The following is a 23,525-nucleotide window of genomic DNA, read 5'->3' as shown; positions in this document are numbered from 1 at the left end:
TTTTTTGTTTTGTTTTAGTTTTAGTAGTTTTTGTTTTAGTTTAGTGGTTTTTTTTTTTGTTTTGTTTTAGTAGCTCTCGCAAGCTACTTCCCACTACTCTCTGTATCTCAGCTAAACTGGCTACTAATAGAAAGTTCCAGTTTACTGGTTTTCTAGCCACCATTAATGATTTTCAATGTATCAATAGCCTGCATGCCATGTCTCTGAGTTTCAGGTAAAAGCCATCCAGAAAACAACTCAGAACAAAAGATTGTAGGTTAGGGACAACTTGAAGTCAAGATAGAGAACTGAAGTGAAATTGCTCACTGCATCAAACTTTCCTCCCTGGCCAGAAAAATTACCCAATTCCTCCAGATATCTCTAATAAAATGAAATGTAAGAACGGTCCAGTCTTTCCCCTTTGTCTAAAATCATCCAAAAATCAAAGGAAAAATGTTTTCACCTATAAATATTTAGAAATGCCTATTTTTACAAATAACTTTTGAAAAAGAAAAATAAGAAATGTTGGCCCATCTTTTAACTGATAATAAATGGAGATTGACCATGAAACTATTCACAAGAAATAATATTAATGACATTAAAATTGAGTTGGATTTTTGGGCCTCCCTGGTGGTGCAAGGGGTTAAGACTCAACCTGTGTAGCTGGCCGCAGCCACTGTAGCACAAGTTCAATCCCCAACTACCCACATGGGAGCTACCCACATGGCACAGCAGACCTCTCCTGACTTGTACGCTGCTCCCCCTCAGCAGTGTATTTCAGTCGATCTGCCTGTTCTGTTCCCCACTCTGGCTTTTGGAGTATCCTCTCACCCCCCTCCCACACCTCTGGCCTGTACCCCAGTTCTTGTATGCATAAATAAATAAATCTTTTAAAAAAATTGAGTGGATTTTTTTATTTAAGTTTACCTACTACATTAGGAATAAAGTAAAGAATCTGGGTTAACCTTGGGTGTATAACAATCACAGTTTCAATAACCACTATTATTTTTATCAGATATCTTTAAGTGTCTATGCACTAAGCTTGGATTTTGTGCATTGTTATTTCATTTACTCCACAAAACAATTCTTAGGTTACATATTAGGGAGATTAGGTAATTGAGGATCAAAGATTAAGTAATTGCTCCCAGGTCTTAAAGCTTTAAATGTACCTAAATTCTCTTTGTCTCCATACACTTTGGACTTTTCACTAATTTAGTTTCAGTAAGGGGAAAAAGGTGAAGTTAGAAGGGCTAAATATTTCAAAATTTGATGTAATTTTTAGATAGTAAATGAGCCTAAATTTGAACCTCATTATCATTTTTCAGTCTTAATTTAACACATAAGGAAAAGAAATGCAAGTGGTTAAACTTCATGACACTTGAGCTTAGTAGCTATGAGGCAGTACCAGCACATGCCCAAATGCACTTGTGATGTTACCTACATTCTGTTGTGGCTTCGCCATTTAAAGGCTCTCCTTCTCCACTGCTGTAGGTTGCAAATACTGAAATTTTATATTTGGTCTCGGGCTGCAGATTTTCTATCACAGTATGAATTGCATCTCCAGGAAGATTTTTCTCTCCAGTCTCAACATCATCATACAGCGATTTCCACGAGACCCTGTAACCTCGAACCATTCCTGGGGCAGATGTCCAGTAAGCTCCAATTGATGTGTCAGTGATATCTTTAGTGATTAAATCCTTGGGTGAGCCACGTTCTAGAACAGAAGTTAAAGGGGAATATATTTTAACATCTACTACATATGTAAGTATTTATTCATCCTGCTTTGTTGTGTGTGAATTTAATTTATCTGAAATTGCCCTTTTTCTTCTTTCTAAGCATTCTGTCCTGTTTAGAGGAGAATACGCTGTTGAAATAAAACTTTAGAAATATATCTGAGTCCCCACCCATCACTCTGTTCCCCATATGTCCAGTTGTATTGCAAGGTGCTTCAGGACAAGGACAACATCCAAATAGGAAGGAGCACATGCCTAAAAAATATTTTCAAAAGAACAAAATTTCTCTACATCTCAAAATTTTACCACATTTCAGTCTACCTTCTAAATAGTCTACTGTTCACAAATATTGTTATTTGTTTACCATCATCATCTCTCTAATCTCATTTAAATAAACTCAGATTCAGTGTATAATTTACAATAACTTCAACAATCTCCTATCACTTGCAAATTTTAATTACAATAGTCATTTTTTGATGGAAATTATTCACTCATGCAGTTTAAAAAGTAGATGTAAAAACTTTCAATATAGCTTAACCCTAATGAATCTAAAACTCACCAATTGTTCTGGAAAACTTAAAAGTGATTAGTCATCAAAATAAAACACACCACTTGTTCTAGCCGATTGAAAACGTCTGGTACTAAATTTTGGCTCTTTCATTCAAAAAATACAACACAAATGGAAAAATATGGAAACCTCAACCTAATAGGAGGCACAGATGTCTTCCCATAAAATCTTCACTTTCCATAATTCAAATGTAAGATAAATATACAGGTCACTTTATATTGGCTATCTTTGCTAGGGTTTATGCCACAGTATGACATAAATATAAAACAATTTGCTTCTACAGCATACATTTTACCAGTAATTATTGTATGTTCAATCCAATGATATATAATGCTGTTACATGGGTTCTGAAGGCTATAATTTCACTAGATTCAAAGGGTAAAAATGAGTATCTTAAAAATACTCAAAATTAAACAACTAGATGTCAGCACAAAAAAATAAAGATTACAATAAGTGAAAAAAATCTGTGTGGACAAAAAAAATCATATATGGTAGAATTTAGAGGCAAAAAATAAATAAAACAGGAACTAGGCATCCTACCAAACCCCAAGCTCAGATGGAAAATTCTAACTCTATAATAAATAACTTTTACTGCTGACAGGACATCTCATCTCTGGAGGGAAATTAGTTACATATTTAACTGCAACCAAGTATATTTATTTTCAAGAGCACATTGACTTTTTCTCCTAGTACTTGAAGTTAATTCTCATTTGAAGTTCTTCCCTAACTCTGCTTGCTACTTAAATGCCATACATCTTAATATTTTCTCCCCTTATAGGAATATAAACAAACTGTTTCTTTGATTTGGTTTAGTTTGGTTGTTGTTGTTTTTTTACTTTTTGATTTTGTTTTGAGAGCTGACATCCCAGCAACTGTCTCTAAGTTGTAAATGCAGCAAGTTTCTTTCACCAGATATACACCCTTTTATCATTTGTGCCTCCTTCTCCTACATTTCCCAACTTGCAGTCAGGTGCAGCTCCTGTGGAATAATTATACCCGAGAACAAATTTGAATTTAAATGAGCTAAAAACTGCACTGATGGCATTCCAAGAAAGTGTATGGCAGAGTTAGCTAGAATGTGGGAATTATCTTCCAAGTCAATACTGGCATAATTTACAAACAATAATTTTAGCTTCTAGTTTTGCCAATCATTGTGCTTCTCAATCTGTTTTTCTCCCTGCTTTCTATAGCACTGAAATTATGACATTGTTTATTACCATGACAACAGACAGCAATCTCATAAATACTCATAAATACAGGCTAATTATCCCACTGTGAGAAAATAATGGGAAAAGAATTGTGGTTGAAGCAAAATACATTCACAAAGACATTTCTGAGCTACAGAGAAAAAGAACCCAGATCACTAGATGCATCCTCCTGGATTTTAATCAACTATATTAATACTCTCCAGACCTATAAATCTAAAACAATAAAGAACTTTGCAAGGTTTATCAATGTCCTGAAAAGAATATGCAAAAGGCTTTTTAAGATACAAATAAGATATTAAACTAAAATTCATTCCTGACTTCTTATTAATGGCATGACAACACTAGTCTAAGTGAACACTAAGTTCTCAATTACAGAGAAAAAGTACTGAAAAGTTATAATTTCTGCCTGTGGAACATAAAAGCAGGCAGGATTATTTGCAGGCACTGGCATTGCAACATTCCATGTTAGTGACAAAGAAATATGGAATCCAAAGGAAAAACAAAGACACCTCAATCCAGAAGCCAATTATGTGAACTTCTTAAATGTCAGTCAGTTTAATAAGAATATTCCTAAAGTCCATAATATTGTCAACACACTGACAAGCTTTTTTCCTAAAAAAAAAAAAACAAAAAAAAAAAAACAGGAGGGCCGACTATGCTATTACATTATACCTAAAAATGATGTACTCATGATAAGGAAATTTTATCAGACCTATAACCCTTGAAGTTTTTAAAATTGGATCTTGATTGTCCCAAATATTACATTACCAAAAAAAAAGAAAGCAACTGAATTGCACCTTGTGGTATCACTGGCAGGTGGCAGGTTGCCAAGTGGCCAAGTTAATCCTGAGACTAGATGTACAACCAGCCAACCAGGCCACCAACAGGCTATGTCCATTCCTGGGGTCCTGGGGCCTTCAACAGCAAAATAACTAAACTGAACCTCAACCTGGCCTGACACATAAAATTGCCCAGAAATTCAAAGATCAAGCCATGCTCAACTCAATTAAATTGGAGTACCTGGGAATATGCCTAAACACTGGTGCTTTTTAGAAATACATTACATCTCTTCTGTGATTTTAATTCCTCTAAAGTTCTTTAATTCTTGGGTCTTTCTTTGCCCTTCTTTTCTGCACTTCCTTCCAAATAAGGAGAGACATTTTTTTGGGAGATGTGCTTGGTCAGTGTAGGAAGGAACCCTCACACTTGCTATCATTTGGACATAGTGCTCCTTCAAATGAAGACAATGAAGAAAACAAAGCTGGTCATAATCATGGAACTCAGCATGCCCTGTAAAAGAAGCTGATGTTTTATACATTTTATGGGTCAATGGCCATGCACAGTAAATCACCCTTTAGGTAAAAGAATGTAAAGGTAGGTAAAAGTCAGCTCAAGGCTGACTCTCAAAGAACTGAGAAGATGTAAACTCACCACATCCTTTCCATCCCAAAACCCATGTGAATATTAACTGTTCTCTTTCCTCCATGCTTCCTCAAAAGGAACTGGCTCTCAACACATGCTCCTTACTCAAGAGCTAATCACATTTTCCTGTGAATCAGGTTCAATCCAACTGTCCCCTAGCTGAAACTAATGTTAAAAATTGAAATCACAAGTGGTTAAGCACCGCACTATGAAGCAATCCACAGCCTCTACAGCACAAGTTCGATCCCCAGCCGGCCAGGGAGCAGCCCACATGGCACAGCAAACCTCTCCTGTCTCGCCCCCTGCTCCCCTCAGCAGTGTTTTTGGTCCATCTGCCTGTTCTGTTCCCCACTCTGTCTCTGGTAGATCCTCCCCTCCCCTGCATCTCCATCCTATACCCCAGAACTTGTATGCATAAATAAATAAATCTTTTTTTTGTACTGGGGTACAGGCCAGATGCACGGGAGGGTGTGAGGGTTCACCATAGACAGAGTAGGCAGACTGACGAAATACACTGCTGAGGGGAGCAGCGGGGGAGATAGGAGAAGTGTGCATGCCATGTGGGATTCTCACCACCCAGTGGGGATCGAACCCACACTGTAGAGGCTGGGGACAGCTTCACAGTGCAGAGCTCAACAGCCTGCGCCACCAGGGAGGCCCAATAAATAAATCTTTTTAAAAAAAAAGTGAAATCATTCTCAGACCCTCGAGCACACACACACACAAATCATCTAAGCTTTTCTTTCTGTTCCAAGACTTACAAATGTATGTTTTATAGTGTTTGGTTTGTTCAAACTTTTTGTCTAAGTAACATTGTCTTCAATAATATTTACCCTCATTGTACTTGTTTTCTGCTGCACTGGAATATATGTCTGTGTTTTGTATGTTACTTTTATCTCTGAGAACAGAATTTCTGGCAATCATTTCAAACAAATCATCTTCTATAATGATGGTATGCTTTCATCTGATTCCTTTTATTTCCTCCTCAATAATTTTCCCATCTACACTATTCTCCCCAGTAGAGTACAGATATAGCTTTAAGGAATAAAAATGCTTTTGTTAAATAAATATACATACAAAAAATTAAACATGCAAAAATTCATCAGTTTTTAAATTTGGTCCTCAACAATTATGTTCTGATTATAAAAATATTCACATATAGTCAAATGGCAGTTTTCATACTCTGTGTGACATTATAACAGTAATATGTCATTATATATTTGTCTTCCCCCCCCCACCCACAGAATGTAAAACACTAAGAGAGAAACCCTAATGAAACTTTAGACTTTGGGTTAGTAAGAGCAGTCAATGTAGATACATCTTTACAAAAAAAAATATATGATTCTGGAGAATTATATTGCTTTTGGGGAGGCTTACTTCTTAGAGTTTAAGAGTTTTATGGAAAATCTGTTTCTACCTCTCACTATTATTGTAAACATAAAAGTGCTCTTTAAAGATACTGAAAAAATATTTGAAATAAAATATTAAGAAATTTTTAAAAAGGCATTTTTCTCATGCCTGCTTTCACAAATCTCTGTGCTGCCACTGTGGGAAGGAACTTAGACAGGTGCATTTCTCATGATCTGACCATCCACAAGGGGTTGATTTCTACTTTTTTCCACATAGGAAGCCAAAGAGCTAATGCCTCATTTAAGTAACTTTCCTACATTTCCTTAGCCCTTTTCCATTTGCTCTCTGAAAAGCAAATCGTCATCCAATTCAAATATAATTATAACACAAATTAGCCAAAAATGATAACTGAAAAATTAATCATAATGAAATGAAACTGCATTTCATCTTATAGATTGTTCCAGCCAGCTTTCATTGAGTTTCACATACCACTTTCAAAAATAGAAGTTAAATTGAAAATGTAATGTAAACCCTCTTCTAAGTCAATTTGTCTTTTCCGTTAGAGCTCAAGTCAAAAGCCATCCAACTTTCCACAACAGAATACAGAAGACCTGCTTCTGGATAACATTCATGTGGAAACATACTTGATTTACAACCAATGAATTAGAGTCATCATTCCAAAGGACAAAGTTCACTATTGATAAGTTAACCTAGTTACTTTAAGCAATACATAGTTCTTAAAAAGCTATTAACAATTATCCTTTAACTTCAAAGCCTGAGACTTCTTCCATAATGGTTGCCTCTGAATTCTGAGTTATTTTTTTTCTGATGAGCTATTAATTTGCAGAAAAGTAATCATGAATTAATGTTTGGTGATTGTACCAGCATTCCTTAGAAATGTCAGAGTTGTTACAACCAGAATGTATGATTTATCAAATTATAAGACAGCAGTAAATCCAAGGAAACACAGAGGCCTTGTTTAGTCCATCTTGGAGAGGCCCCATGTTACTCAACATCATGCAAAAGAATTTCTGTGATGTGCTAAAAACTCATTGTAACAAAATGTCAACTGAGTTAGTTTGGTTTGATGTACAGGAAACTATTCATGTCTAGGACATTGAGAGGTTGCTACAGTAATGGAAACAAAGGAAATTCTAAAAGGTTCTAACATGTCACCTTTTCCATTGTCAAAAAACAACATTCAGCATAAAAAGAGCCAGATTATTCCTGAGCTGACGTTTTCATTCATTTGTGGTAAATGTGAACAAAACCAGGCAGTATTCATTTTAAGATTTATAAAAGCTGGTTTCACTCTCTAAACACTCAGTGACAAAGTTTCTACCATGACTTAAAAGGTGTCTGTAGGTCCAGCAATGTCTAGCTTCTCTAATAATAACAATGACAAGGGGGAGTGGACAACGTAAATCAAACCTAATGGTTTGTGCTCAGACTCCTCTGAAGTTTGAATCTGAAATAGTAATAAACTCGGCCTTTGTGATTCTATTTCATATAGTACTACAGCCAACCATGAACTTTCCCCCATGCCAATGCTAGTAAATCTCTCTTCCAGGGAAGGGGGAGTTTTCTGATCATTGGCTGGATTTCAAAAAAACACTAGGAAACAGATTCAAGTTAGGGATAGTTGTAGACTACACTAAATATTTTTTTAGTTCTTTTTTGAATTGAATAGAATGTACTTCAGGCAATCTATAAAATTTTCAACCTACAGAATGTTCTTGCCTGCTGACTCCATGCCTCTGGATGGAGGAAACATTCCTTCGAGGTCTGCTCTTACCACCTCCTCTCCCAAGAGAAAAACAAATTAGAAAAACAGCAGCCCTCAAAAGCAGTTGCCTGGCTCTGTTTCTGGGCTTTCCATTCCCTGCATTTACCATCATATCCTATTCCTGTATATGGTATGTGGATTTGGCCGAGTTAATATAATAAAATGAAATGGAATAACCAGGGGCAAAAATCTTCTATTATTTTAATTTAGTCACAACTATGCTTTCACATATTTGTCAAGTTTACCACACATAATGCAATGGGATAGATATGTTAATAAAATCAGACTGGCAGTATTTTATATAATCCTTCACTGAAATAAGAGCTGTGGTGTAAATGGGGAAAAATTTATGATTACAATTTTGTTATGAATTCGTTATATTTTAAAAGCAAACTTGTAAATCATCTAGATTTTCTCCTTTTTAGGAAATGGGAAACAGTAATTTTTAAAGGTCATTTTACTACCCATATATCTCCCTTAAAGATAATTTTTGATCAAATACATATGTGTGCAGAATCACACACGCATAACAATTGGTAGATTTTCTACACCACTTGTGCAAAGCTCTATAATTATAAATAATTTAGCTATACACCTAACCTAGAAAATCAGTCTAGTGGAATATGCTTACTATAAAGTGAAAATGTGTATTTTATAAAGATTGTTCATATTATTTTTTAATGTCAATTTTTAAAACCAAAAATATCTGACTGCATATGAATATATTTTTTAAAGTAAGGAAATTCAGATGGTTAAAGATACAAACAGAAGTAAATCTATTAATTATTTCTTAGCTACTCCTTATAAAGGAGAATTTCCCCAAATATAAATAACCTACCACTATTCTATAAAAATTAAAGTCAAATGTTTATTCTTTTAAACATTGTGTGAACAATCTATGTCGAAAGCTTATCAAAAGCACATAAAAAGAACTTCCAAGGGTCAAAAAAAGGACAAATATTTCAGAAATTTACTCTAATACAAAGATTGCATGTATTTATTGTTTGGATTATATTTTCATATTTAAGGCAATTTCTATCTTTAACTTGTTATTTTCAAAAATTTAGTGTAAATTCTAAAGTTATTGTTTACTCTTCTTGAATATGTAAAGTACATATAGTATCTCACAGTTCCCAAAGAGTTTCTCTTACAATCTCCCACTTGACCTCCATAGTAAATATGGGAGAGAGAGGTGACACGAATGTTCATTTTCTCTTCATAGATGGGTAAACAGAGGCTCAAGAGGGTTAATGCATTATTTCAAGTTTACATGACTTAGCAGTCAAACCAGGATTTGTCTGGTAATCAACATTCTACACACTGGTTTTTAATCTTTCATTTAATACATCTTCTAAAAATAGTTTTCATGGACATTACAACTAAACCCTTGATCACTATTATTTTGAATAGAATATTTTTTGCCTAGCTGTTTTTAATTCTTAAGTATCAAAGTTTCATTCATAATTGACTATTTATTATAGCCCTTGTCCTTCCCAAAAACATCTGAATCCTCCAAAGTCCAGGATCCACAAAATTTGATGGATATTTTGCCTAGTAGCACTATGATTTCCCATCACAAAAGATAAATTAGCATCCTTTTCTTCCTATAATCATTTTAAGTAAGTCATTATAAAAGACAATGATAAAGACAAGGAAAGCTATTGTTTCATTTCCCAGTTAGAACCCCCAACTAGAAAACTGAGTCAAAATCATTTAAACCATTTGCTAATATTGCTTCTTAACATTATAATCTATTCTTAGTGTGGTAAAATTAAACCTATATTTTCTCTCTTTACATGATTTACTTTGTGGTTGTAGTGAGTAAAATCTCACGTGCCCTATATTTCAAAGGATTCTAAGAAATATGAAGTCTTCTGATTATTAACTCCAGAGAACCAAGAAAACAATTCCAATCTTATTGATGGTTCTTTATAAACACTGCATTAACTTCCAACATAGAACTGAATTTTAAAGGCAATTTATAAAACAAACAGTAACTTGCATTATCATATCTGTCAAGCTGTTATGAATTGTTTTTATGCACAGTAAACAAAAAAGAACTGTAAAAGTCAGAGAAGGATTCCTAGCTGCTCCTGAGTGAGGGAAGTAGCTATGTTACCTTGGGCAATCCAAGCCCTGTTCATCCATCAACTTCCCCCAGTTCCTTCCCAATCTGAGTGGCACATACCTATGCTGCATTTAAACAGCCATGCTAGTAAAGACACATTTTTATGGCCTTCCTCATTTAGCTCCCAAAACACTTCTTTCCAATCATATTTAATTTTTTCATTTTCTCCCATTTTCCATCTCTGATTTAGAGGTAGTTTTATGGTTATTTATTTTTCAACACAAATTTCTTTTAAAAGAAAGGATGACACATTTCTAGGTTTCATTCTCTGAAAATATTTTAAACCTTCTAAATGACATCATAAACAAGCACAGGGATTTCTATAAAGAAAAGGATTTCTATAAAGAATGACAGTAATTACCTTCAAGAGTTGTTCCTTCTCCAAAAAGGGCATCTCCAGCTCCAGATGCATATAAGGCTGTCACAGATAAGGCATATTTTGCCCCTTCATCTAGTCCTCTCAGCACAGTATTGGTTGAATCTCCTCTCACAGTAATCTCTTGCGGTTTACCTCCTGCCACTGGGGTGTATGTGACAAGGTATTGTTTCACTTTTCCTGGTGCCCCACTCCAAGATAATTTCATTGTTGATGTCGTAGGGTCAGAAACTCTTAAGTCTCTTGGATTCCCTCTAACTTCATTGAAAACAACAACATCAAAACCCATTATTTAATAAATGACTTACAAGACACTGTAGAACTTTGTGTGTGTGTGTGTGTGTGTGTGTGTGTGTGTGTGTGAGACATCAAATTTATATCATGGGTGAGACTATGGTAATTGTAATTATTGACAAAGCTAAGCATTTCTGAATCAGGCTCTATATATCAGTAAAGTCAAAGCAAAAAGCATGCAAATGTTTTTCTGTTATACAGATCAAAATCTTTCATGTTAGAAAAGGTCCCATAAAATAGTTACTAAATTTTACCTAATCATGAAAAAAAGCACTATAAAATACATATAGATAGGGACAGGCAGATAGACATTGGTATTATAATATAGATTTTAACTCCTCTAAGAAATCTTCAATAAAAAGAGTTTATTGATAGAATGCTATTAACACCTAAACGTAATGGCCAGGAAATATATTGATGTGTAGAAATGTAAATGATAATAATTATGCTGTCCCTTGTAGAAATAAAAAAAAGAAGAAGAAGAAATAACCCAGGTCTAGACTTAGGTAGATCTTCATCCAACTATGCTGTCTGGCATTCCATGACTTCCCTGGTGGAGTAGCCATGTCTCCACTGGGCACACAATAGCAGTGAGTTTTACTCCAGAAAGTAGAAGGATTAAGAGTTGTTGGGCTTTTATGGCTTCCAGCACAAAAAACCCTAAGTCCCCAATCAGAAAGAACAAAAGGGAAGTAGTAACTTCCCAAAGTAAAGATAACAAAGAAAGCAGGCAGAAAGAGAAAAGATAATTCTTAAATATTCTAATATAAATTAAAGGCTACTTAGGGATTATAAATCAAACTGCTATGCACCATTGAAACATTATATACTTCACCAGTGGGAAGCAGTGATGTGGATCAAGCTAGAATGGATATTCATTGTAAGTTTAGATTAGAATATTCATACTCTATATTTAGACCATATCTTAACATTCAAGTTCTACTGACACGAATGTTTTAATATTTGAGTAAGTCAAGTCTAAAAGGACTACAGTCTAAAGTACTCAGATAACTGACACAAGTGTCTCATGGTTTGCAGTATCTGATAGTTGTCCAAAGTTTTGATTGATTTGATTGATTTTGGTTGTTAACATATGGTCAGCATACTTCATCTACCTTCTTCAGTGGCTGCATTTCCAGTCAGCGGAGAGCCAGATCCTGAGAAATATTCGGGAATTACAGATACTTCATATTTGGTGTCTGGAGTAAGGTTCTCCAGTGTTCTCCTTCTCTGATTTGCTGGGGTGGTAACTTCTTTGCTTTCTCCACCAGCAACTGGTCGGTATATAATTCGATACCTTAAAACTCTCCCTGGAGCTTGAGTCCAGGTAATTTTAAAGCTATCTGTAGTCTCATCTGTCACCTTTAGGTTTCGAGGCGCTCCTTTCACTGAAATTTAAAAATAAATAGATAAATTGATGATCATATATGAAAAATAAAAACCTACCTTTTGATAACTAAAAACATTTCTCCAAACAAGTAATGAGTAGGTTTTTAACAAACATCTTGGGTGCTAAATTCACTTATCAATATTCATTAGATTCTAAAACAGCAAACAAATATTCTACCAATATCCAGAAACAAAATTAATACTGTTAAGTGTTTAATCAAATGAAATATAATAATAGTAAACATTTAAAATCATAAATAACTTTTTAAATAATAAATTAATATTAATATAAAATACAGGACTACAAACAGGTCATTTCTTCAAATATAACTGACCCAGGCATCCACTCTTACTAGATTTTCTCAGAAAAGTAAGAAGGTTCATACCACCAAAGTCTATCATATTTATCCACTTGAATAAGCACTTTTTTTAACCAATAAGTACTTTTTTTAACCAATGAGTCCCACAATTAATTTTTTATCTATATATAAGATAAAAAGATCCAACTTGAAGATTTGACTTGAAGATCCAATATATTGGATCAAACACATTACAGGTACTTAATGGATGTTTATTGGATCTAAAATTTGAGATTAAATTGCAAAGACCCAATAAGTCACAGTCTTAAATAAAATTTTTATTAAGCCCAATGAGAGCATCATCATTACTAAACGTGTTTAAAGTGACTTATTTATTTAAGGGGTAAATTGTCCATATGGACAACATATTCAGGAAAGATGTTACTGTCTTCTCAATGCACTAAAATGGAAGTGTGGTACAAGCCTGCCTATATCTCACATACAATTAGAAGTTGACCTAAATGTCCAGCATAACCACAGATCACTCCAGGGAGAAAGAAATGCTTCCTTCAAGAAAAAGAAGAAATGGCAGTTGGCAGAATTATATCCATCCGGGAAAAAACTAAATTACAAGACAAATGAGGCAGACAAACTGATGAGTCTGAACCTAGCTCTGATAACTCATGTGTAATTTTTAGGTTCCAGCTACCCAACAGTAAAAATATGATTCCTCATGGAATTATTTAAGTGCTTAAATGACATAATCCATGTAACACAATAACCATAGGATTTGCCTCATGGCAGGAGCTCAATAATTACTAGTTTAACGAATGAATTGAATCAGAAACTTCTGTTGGCCATTAAATTTATTTGCTGGGCTTCAGGTGGAATTATATCTAAAAGATGCACCCAAAAAAATCAATGTTATTTGAAAAATCTCCAGATTCTCTAGCTTTTTATCATTAAGGTAAGTCAATGTGTTCTTTCTCTATGAGCGAATAGTTCTTTGTCACTATCTTACATTTCTCGTGCATCTGTTTCAGCCTTTTTTCTCAATACCAGTGATAATAAAGAACAACTGACATCTCTTATAATACTATGTTTATCTTGAAGGGTCTTCTAACCAGGCTCATCATCATTATTCTTTAAATGTCAAATAGTGAAATATATCAGAAAGCATTTAACTCTATCCAGTAAAGAAGGCACAGCTAAAGAAATATTGCTTAAAATATTTGTTAAAATTTGCACTTCTGAGTTTTTAGCAACTTCAGTGACAATAGCTAGAAGATGGAGCCAACTTGAATCCTTAAGCACAGGTGACTGGATAAACACAATATGATATGCATACAATGGAATGTCTTTCAGCCCCAAGAAGAAAGGAAATTCTGACATGTGCTACAATGTAATTGAACATTGAGGGCATTATGCTTTGTGAAATAAGACTGACACTAAGATAAATAGAGCATGATTGCACTCATATGAGGTACTTAGAGTATTTAAATTCTGGGGTGGGCTTCAGGGCCAGGGAAACAAGGAAGATGAGTACAGAGTTTAGTGAGTAGAGTTTCAGTCTGGCAACATGTAAAAAGTTCTGGGTATGGATGGATAGTGGTGATGAAAGCATAACAATGCAAATGTAACAAATGCTACCTAAAGGTACACTAAAATGTACATTCAAAATTGGTTAAATGGTGAATTTTGTTAGGTATGTTTTACCACAATTTTTAAAAAGGATAAAGAATTGGTAATAATGTGTTTGTCATTAGATCCATAAAGACAATTTCAACATGACATTGCTAAAACACTGGACAATCAGTATTTCAAGAGCTGATGCTATAATTATTAACTCTGTCTCCTACTTTTATATTTATCAAAATAAATCTAGGGCTTTTTCTTAAAATTTTCTTCTCTTTTTAAAAAGACCTATGAATAGCTATATTTTGAAGTCACTAAATCATATAAAGTTCTTCACAATTCTGAACTATAAAGCAGATGGTTATTTCAAACTGTAACTCTATTCTACAACTAACGGTTAGATTTGGGAAAAGAGTAGCAGAAACCCCATCTCACCTTCTGTGGTGGTCTCTTGTCCAGACAAGGGAATGCTGAGGCCTTCCTCATATTCTGCAGTCACATTGACCAAGTAAAGGGTCTCTGGTTTCAGGTTGCTGAGAACGACGCTGGTGCTTGATGATGGCTCTATCACTGTGACCTCCGCGTCCCCAGTGGCTTCCTTGTAGGTGATGTGGTATGAAAAAACATTGTCTCCAGCTGGAGACCAGCTGGTTTTGAAACTGTGAGAAGTCATCTCAGAAAAATTAAGATCTTTTGGAGGTACATAAGCTGTTTCCAAAAAAAAAGTTAAAAATTTTTTAATTGTAGAGCAAAAAATGAATGTAATGAATGTAATGATTACACTTTTCTAAAATGACTTTCGTCCATTTAGTGAATGGTCACTGAAATCAATCTACTGAGGGCACATTCCACAATGACCATTGGGAGAGGCTTCCCACAGCCCTACAAGGAGATCCTGATCATTTGTCTTGACCACTCATAATAATCTTACATTGCTTAAATGACTCATTCAATTTGAAACTGAATTTTGAACGTCTTAAGATAGAGCAATAATGGAAAGATCCTACCTCTGAAGTTGAATATTGAAAAACAATAACAGCCCTAAAATGAACAACTAAACGTTCCCATTCACCCCGGCAATTGGATATTAACATAGGCAGACATTTCAAAGTAATAATTAAGGAATGTTTTTCTTTAAAAAGTATATTTATTAAACTGGATCATAGAAAGAGATAATGCCTATCCTGAGGAGACAGAGAATCTTATCAGAGAGTTAGGGCAGTGCTGATTCTTAACCATGGTGCCTATGAAGCACAAATGACTGGAAGTGATAGTTATATCACAGGAACAGTTAAAGAAGACTTGATGAAAAAGAAAGAACTTTAATTGAACATTGAAAATCAGATTTTGGAGAAATGAAAAAAGGAGGATAGGGAATTTCAAAAGTGAGGAATGATGCCCAAAAGTGGTCTAATAAGGGAATACATTAAAAGAATATAAAGATCTAGGATGATAGTCTAGTTACCTTTGATTCAAAGAACCTAGCTCATTATGGTGCACTAGGTAGACAATCAATGAGTGTTAAATTGCAGATGACAACTGGATATAACAAAGCTGGTTCCTAGTCCTGTTTGAGGATCTAAGATCAGAAACATCTCATGATTCATGGTAAAAGATTTTTCACCAATAAACACATGATCCATACCCAGGAGAAAGTCATATGTCATAGCTAAATAAGCTAAGTTTAATCATTTTTAATAAAATAGGAAAGTTACTTTTTCACGTATATAAAAATCATTGAAGGAATATATTATCCACAGTTTTAAAACCAAAATTGCTTTTACATCAACAGGTAACTTTTGCTGTACAGAGACTACTAACCTTTTTTCTTTATAGCTGCCAATTCTTGCTCAATTCTAAGACAGATAGACTGTGTGAGTTCAAAAGATATCCTCTGAAATGCATCAAAATCTTCCACTGTGTACACATGGGTTTCAGCAGGAGGAGAGGCAATAGCTTCTAATTCTGAGCGAACAGCATCCTTCACACCAACCGCAAAGATTTCAACATCTGAACTCCTTAGTTTTATAGCAGGATCTCTGAAAGCATCTGAAGACTTCCCATCAGTGATAAGAATCATGACTTTTGGTACATTGCTTCTTGAACCCTTGCTAGGCACAAATATTTTCTCTCTGACATAAGTCATTGCTTTCCCAGTATTTGTAGATCCTCCTCTGTAGGGAAAGGTGTTTATTGCTTCAATTATATCTTCAACTTTGGTAAATTTTTTCAAAGTGAACTCAGTATGAGGATCCCGGCTGTACTGGACAAGACTTATCTGTACCCTATTTGGTGAAATCTCAAAACTTTTTGCAAGAACTTCCAAAAAGGCTCTAACTTTAACAAAGTTTGCAATTCCAATGCTATAGGAACCATCAACCAAAAACACAATATCCGCTTTTATGTCCACACCACGTGAGCATTCTGTAAAAAGAAAGAAAACCCATTAAAGGTCAACAAATATGAATTAAATATGAAAATATAGATATCTTGGTAAGTGTGCTTCTTTAAAAGAAAATCATTGCAGGGCCTCCCCAGCGGCGCAGCGGTTGAGCGCTGGGTTGCGAGGCTGCCCGCAGCCTCTGCAGCGCTGGTTTGATCCCCGGCTGCTCCCCAGCCACCGGAGGAGGGTCCCACATGGTGCGCAGACCTCTCCTGCCGCCCGCTGCTCCCCTCAGCAGTGTACTTCGATCCTTCTGCCTGCTCTGCTTCCCGCTCTGGCTCTGGTGAATTCTCTCACCCTCCCGCGCTTCTGACTGTACCCAGTGCTTGTATAAATAAATAAATAAATAAATTTAAATAAATAAATAAATAAATAATAAAAGAAAATCATTGCAAATATTTTGTTGAGAACTAAATATTTTAGACAGTAAGGCATACTGTCAATTGCATAGTTGTATTTTCCAAACCCAGTGATATATCTTTAACTTACCCACTTGAACTCTCATTGGCTGTGTCTTCTCCATTATTGAAACTGGTTCACTGGATGTCAGTCCCTTCATGGAAGAAACACTGATCTGATATTCCGTGTCTGCTGACAGGTCGCGAACAGTGAGCCTGGTGGTGTGAGGCCCTACACTCAGAGCATGCTGCCTACTTCCTGCAGTCATTGGTGTAAGGAGAATTTTATAGCCAGTGACTGGGCTGGGAGATGGATTCCAACTTAGCTTAATGTATTTTGACGAGACTTCCATGGCAACCAAACTTGAAGGAGGTTCAATGACTGAAAAGTAACAAGCAGAACAGTGATTAAAAATAATGAGATACAACTTTATTAATTAGGTCTTCAGGTGTGGATCTTCAAATCTCCTTATTCAAAGTAATCATGAAAGCATCAGGAGGATTTGTCCAATCCCATCCCCCCCCCACTTTTACCTATCCCATCAAACTAAGAGACTCAGTACCTGATTTTTAGTTAGGGAGCTAAAAAGTTTAAGGAAAAATAAAGTACTGAAAAGAAATTGATAGGACTCCCGATGCCTAATTTTTCTTTGGGACCAAGATTCCCATCTGGATTAGGAATTTTATTCATTGCCTTTATTCTCAGGTATTGCCTTTGTACCAAACTAGGTAACTTGATACACATTTCTTAAATCAATAACTTATAAATTGTTTTAAAGGTATTTCTCATTAACAATAATGTCAGACAAAATTATAATCTTTAAACAATATTAATAATATGCCAAGAAAAAATGATCCCGCAATTCTCAAATGACAGGTTCTTATGATTGTAAATAATTTTATTCCTATTTATTTCAAGGTAAGAAAAAAAGCTCAACTATATTCATAATGCCACCAAACAAAGGTGAAACACTCGTTCACAAAGTGCAGTTTGACAAGTAAACATTGAAAATCTGATAATATTCTATCCTTAATGTAGAACATAGTCATATACTTAACAGATACAAAGTACTTTAAGATATATCAGATTAAATATTCAGTGGTTTACATTTGTCAATTGAATTAATTTCCTAGAAGATATAGTTCTACTTTTTTAATAAACCAGCCTGCAAAATGTGGATGCTAAAACAGACACAAGTTTATTCATTACCTCCTCATAAAGGCAATCTGACGTAGTGCATAAAAATGTTGTCTAAAGAAGTGAGAAGTTGTAGGAGAGAAGCAATGGATGTGCCAACTGGAAGTTTGGCCAAACCCTTTAAATATTGCAGAGGCAGTACAGAGAATGACAGCGGCAGGCTAATGCCAGGGAGAGGGAAAAAAACCCTGAACAGAATAAACACCTACCACACACTCCATACCCCAAACAGGGAGAATTCAAAGACAGAACACAAGTTTGATGCACCCTCACAAATGCATCCCAGTAAAGATGGAAGAATTTCAGTGTTTTTAAAGATTCAATGTTTAGTGAAAGTGGTTAATCAGAGAAAAAATAAGCAGAGGGATGGATTTTGTAATAATCCACAGCAAAATGTCAGATGTTAGACAGTAAAACAAAAAAAAATATTCAGAGCCCAAGAAGTAATGAAACAGTTCTGAAACAGAACTAAGGCCAATGAGCACTGCCAAAATACTTGGGGTTTGGAGATGAGAGCATTTATATGATTGAAGAGGTAGTTATTTAGAATTTATCTTTAATCTCATCTAAGAGAACTTTAAATCTCAGGCTAAGAGAACAATCAGGGAAATTGTAGTGTTTGAACGCCTAAAAGGATGTTTATGAAATGTTTTTTGCTTTCTTCCGAGTATTAGAGACAAGTGATAAAAATGGGAAAATTTTCCAGATGGGGTAAGATCAAATTGACTGATCTTTAAAATATCTTTAAATCTTTCCAAATATTCTGTAGAGTATGATGATAGAAACAGTGTTGTTACTACTTTAAGTTGCAGAATGCTAAAATAAATGGTACCCCCAGTCCGCCAAAGTTTTAATCAGAATGCAAAATTATTAAAGCAAGTATCTGTATAATTATGGGCAGACACTCAACATACACAACATGGTCTTAGAGAAACAGAACAGGTCAAACTTATCCAGAAAAATAAGTTTAAGAACTATACAATGATATAAATATATTATTTAATATTCCACTGGAAGTTGGGGGACAATACAAATGATACCAACAAGTTGCGTTACTGAAAAAAAAAAAGAGTATACAGGTGGAGAAATCACTGGAGAATATTTATAAGCAAATGTGTCTGTATCTAGGATGCTTATCAAGCTACCAGTGTTACCAAATGATAAAAGGGGCTAACACATGGGCATGCTCAACAATCCACTCACCTTCTTCCCCACTAATCAGTTCACCAAGTTGTTCATCAACACCAGAGCACACCTGGGAGATAATCTCATTCTGAATATCAACAATTGCATCGAAGTTGGCCACGTTGAAAACATGGTTTAGTGAAGGTGTGGAGGCGATTTGTTTGAGTTCTTTTGCATCCGCAGCTTTAATGCCTTAAAAACAAAAGGACAAGGCTATCGTAAAATTGAAATGTGCTGAACTGAGGAATTTCTCTGTTTTCTGAGTCCTTCACAAGTTAAGACATTTTCAAATGCTTGTTCAGTCATAAATCAGAGTTGCTTTGCTTCATAACGAATGTGCAGCTATTCAAATGACAAAGACATTTTATAATTTCACATAAAGTGACCAGCCAAAGAGGAAAACGAATGGTTAGTAAAACAGAGTGGGCTCTCATCCCAACCATGCCATCATCTGTCCCTGCCATCTGTAAAGATAATACTTTTTTCTTCCAGAGTCCTGAATGAGCTGGAGGCCTCTGAATTCCTCAAGTATTACATAATATAGGAAACGCATAAAAAAAATACTTAATGATAATACAAGGAGGATCTTTATTAAAATCATTGCCCCAGCATTTTTTTAGAAAATAGAGGGCTGGCAAAGAATTTGAATACCACCTCACTTAATGCATATGTTATGGAAGTTACATGAGAAAATAAATGAACAGAGTTTTTACTTAAAGATGGTTTGGCTTAATATTACATTATGCAAAAAGCCTTAGAATAGCATCCTTCCTTAAGGAATCAGCCAATCATTTTCCGAAACATTAATTATTGAAGTAGTTCTAAAATGAAAATAATTAATGAAACTGGACATACCCAAAGAGAAAACTTCAACCCCAATCCCACGAAGCTCTCTTGCTGGAATTTCCACTTCATCCTGAGATTTGCCATCGGTAATAACAATAGCCACTTTAGGAAAACCAACTCTTGCTCCAGCAGTCTCCGTGAATGTATTCTTAATTAAGTAATCAATGGCATCCCCTAAAGCGACAGAGAAACATGTTCATTCACTACACACTACATCATTTTGCCAAAGTCAACAACTACACAATTCACTTAAAAATAATTTACATGTGATAATAACTGAGCAATAGCTTACTTTCTCATTCAAATGTATATTTCATTTACTTTAAACAATAACAAAAGTTGTATAACATACCTGTCATTGTGTTGCCACCTTTGTATGGAATTTTTTTAATTGCAGCAAGAAGTTCATCCCTTTGGTAGTATTGATTTAAGTTAAATTCAGTCCTGGTATCAGAGCTGTACTGAACAACTCCAACCCTTGTCTTCTCTTCCCCAATGTCAAAAGCAGACACAAGAGCAGCAATAAAGTCTAAAATGTACTTGAAATTATTTCTTCCCACACTCCATGAGCCATCCACGAGGAACACTAAATCAGTCCATGCACTGACAGAGCATTCTGAAATACATTTGATATATTTTTAAGTGTTGAAATATTAAATCTAACATCATTAATGAATACAAACTAACAATGCAAAAATGTTGGTTCCTTTAATCATTTTGCTCATTAGAGCATACATTGTTCTTCACCCACAACTGACACAGGGAAGTATTTTCAGTGACTTCATAAAGATGCATTTATGGCTTTAGATGTCTTTAAATTGCTATCTAAGACACAAGAAAGGACAGATACATTACCTAAGCTCCAAGAACATGTGGCCTAATATTTATGTTGTCACTTGTCACCTTTTTCTTTTGTATTTTTTAAAATTTTAAATATTTTTTACAACATTTTTCATTTTTGCACAATGTATGCATTTTCATCTTGGTTATAGTCCCCATACAATTTCCACCCCCGCTTGTTTTGATCCTACTCCCTTCTCCGCCTCCCCCAGTCCCCCTCCTTAGTGTGTCTCTGTTTTATAGTTGCTTGTTCATTTTGATTTTTACTTTAGTATAATTAGTCTTTTTCCTGGTCCCTTATTTAGGTTTTCTAACTTCCTGCTATGAGTGAGACCATCCGCTATTTTTCTTTTTCTTTCTAGCTTATTTCACTGAGCATGTTCCCTTCCAGCTCTATCCATGTTGCTGCAAATTGCATGAGTTTATCTTTTTTGATTGCTGAGTAATATTCCATTGTGTGTGTGTGTGTGTGTGTGTATATATATATATATATATATATATATATATATATATATACCACATCTTCTTGATCCAGTCATCTATTTTTGGGCATTTGGGTTGTTTCCATAGCTTACCTATTATAAATGGTGCTGCTATAAACATAAGGGTGCAGGTGCCCTTTTGAATTAATGTTTCTATGTCCTTTGGGTAAATACCTAGGAGTGGAATTGCTGGATCATATGGAAGCTCCATCTTTAGCAGACTCAGGAATCTCCACACAGCTCTCCATAGTGGTTTGTCAACCTATTTTTATAAATTCTTTCATCACTCCTTTCTCTAAGTAAAAATTATGTAAAAACATCTGGGATCTCTACAAATGTAAGCAAGATGTTTTTACTCTGGAATTTACCAATAAATAAATATAAAACAAATGATTTATCATTCACGCAAATGCAATTGAGTTGAAGAGCAAATCTTCTAACATTCTCCTGCATTTCACAATATAATTGTCTAAAGATTGCATAGGGTTAGTCTAGAGGGGCAGGAGTCCACTAGAAGGGAAAACAAGCACGAACATGACACAAAGTAGCCAGAATATCTTCTTGTCCTATTTAGCAATATATTTAAATTTGACAACTAAATCTCCTTTTACTCAACCAAGAGAGAGATAAAAATGTTACTCAAAAGTAAAAATATAGGTAGTATCCTTAAATTTCTAAAATGTAATGACTAGTTTTTATAACTGTATTCATCTTTCCTTCTCTTTGTGATGGGGGTAGGGATGGGGAAGACATGGTGGGTTTCCATTAAAATCTGTATTTGTAAGACCAATTGACTGTACTTGCAGTCAACCGGTGGGTAATAAAGGAAGTATTTGGTTAGGAAGAAGAGAAAAGGAAAATTTTACAAGTCAAATACAAGTTGCATATCTAAATAATTTTGTATATTATTTAATGGGCCAATTTAAGTCTATTGAAAAGTCAATATTATGCATAATGCTTTCATTTGCAGTGAATGTTGATGGCTCAAGTAAAATATCAGCATGTAACTGCATACTACAAACTCCATTTCAAGTAATTAGACATCAGAAAGAACAATGAACAGTGATTTGGAAGGGAAAATTCTAGATAAGGGGAACATTGTGTTCATAATCTTTTTATGGTCATCTGGGTTATAAATCAACAGTTTTACAAAGGGGCAAAATCAGAAGTCCAAGAAACTACTTCAGAGTCCATCCTAGTAAGTCAGACAAAGCAATATATAAGACAAAAGGAGGTTAGAAACTACAAAAGCCATACTAACTAAAACTGCTTTCATCTGATTACAAATGTATCAATTTATCAGAAATCTCCTAGAAAGATACTGAAAGGTTAGAACTGTCATCAACCAAAGCCTTGTAAACACTAGTGATAAGCAAAACATACAAAGAAACTTAGAAATATATCTTCACAGCAAATGAATTGCTATGACAGCATTTCTTGTGTGTTCAGCCTTACATTTCTCATATATCTCTAAACTATCATCTCAATTTATGTTTGAGAAATGAGTTAAGTCCAGTGATGAGCTTTGTTTTTCAACTACTGTCAAAATTTTGAAAGAATATTTGGATACAGACAAATTCAAAACACTCCCAGTAAAAAGAATTTTAGTAAACAGAATGAAAAAATGATTAGGAAGTATTATAATTGCTTAGTTATATATTATAATGATATTATCTACACTTTTATATAAAGATTATAGAAATTAATATATGCATGCAAACTATGTATATAATTGGAACACCTCATTTATATTATATTGATGACATATACAAATCCAAACAAAAAAATTAAGGGAAATATTTACTTTGTATCTCAGCTTTTCCAGGTTTCTTCTCCCCTGGCTTCATCGGACCACCTGTTTGAACTAAATCAAAAGCTGACTGTTACAAAAAGAAAGGAATCCAGACAAATAATTCCTTAAAAGAAAATGAATAAACTGTGTTTCACCATTGTCTTTCAAATGTAT

The 23,525-nt window shown here is 34.7% G+C and overlaps 1 protein-coding gene across 3 annotated transcripts in view; it reads right to left on the bottom strand.

Annotated features, from left to right (window-relative positions):
- COL12A1 (collagen type XII alpha 1 chain) overlaps positions 1-23,525 on the bottom strand; it is a gene marked incomplete at both ends in the record, with an annotated part of 107,254 nt that overhangs the window by 72,552 nt on the left and 11,177 nt on the right. For 2 of the 3 annotated variants that reach the window (XM_084256465.1, XM_084256466.1), the window contains 10 exons: positions 1,421-1,693; positions 10,536-10,808; positions 11,960-12,232; positions 14,603-14,875; positions 15,989-16,591; positions 17,100-17,390; positions 19,410-19,583; positions 20,247-20,411; positions 20,590-20,853; positions 23,364-23,423. The exons of the other annotated variant lie outside the window; for it this stretch is intronic. In XM_084256465.1, the coding sequence (XP_084112591.1) occupies positions 1,421-1,693; positions 10,536-10,808; positions 11,960-12,232; positions 14,603-14,875; positions 15,989-16,591; positions 17,100-17,390; positions 19,410-19,583; positions 20,247-20,411; positions 20,590-20,853; positions 23,364-23,423 (2,649 nt within the window). The remainder of the gene's footprint in view (positions 1-1,420; positions 1,694-10,535; positions 10,809-11,959; positions 12,233-14,602; positions 14,876-15,988; positions 16,592-17,099; positions 17,391-19,409; positions 19,584-20,246; positions 20,412-20,589; positions 20,854-23,363; positions 23,424-23,525) is intronic. 3 annotated transcript variants of the gene reach the window in all.

The sequence above is a fragment of the Talpa europaea genome, assembly GCF_964194135.1.
Source record: "Talpa europaea genome assembly, chromosome: 2".
Lineage (NCBI taxonomy): Eukaryota > Metazoa > Chordata > Mammalia > Eulipotyphla > Talpidae > Talpa > Talpa europaea.
This window is presented reverse-complemented; position numbering and strand designations above follow the sequence as displayed.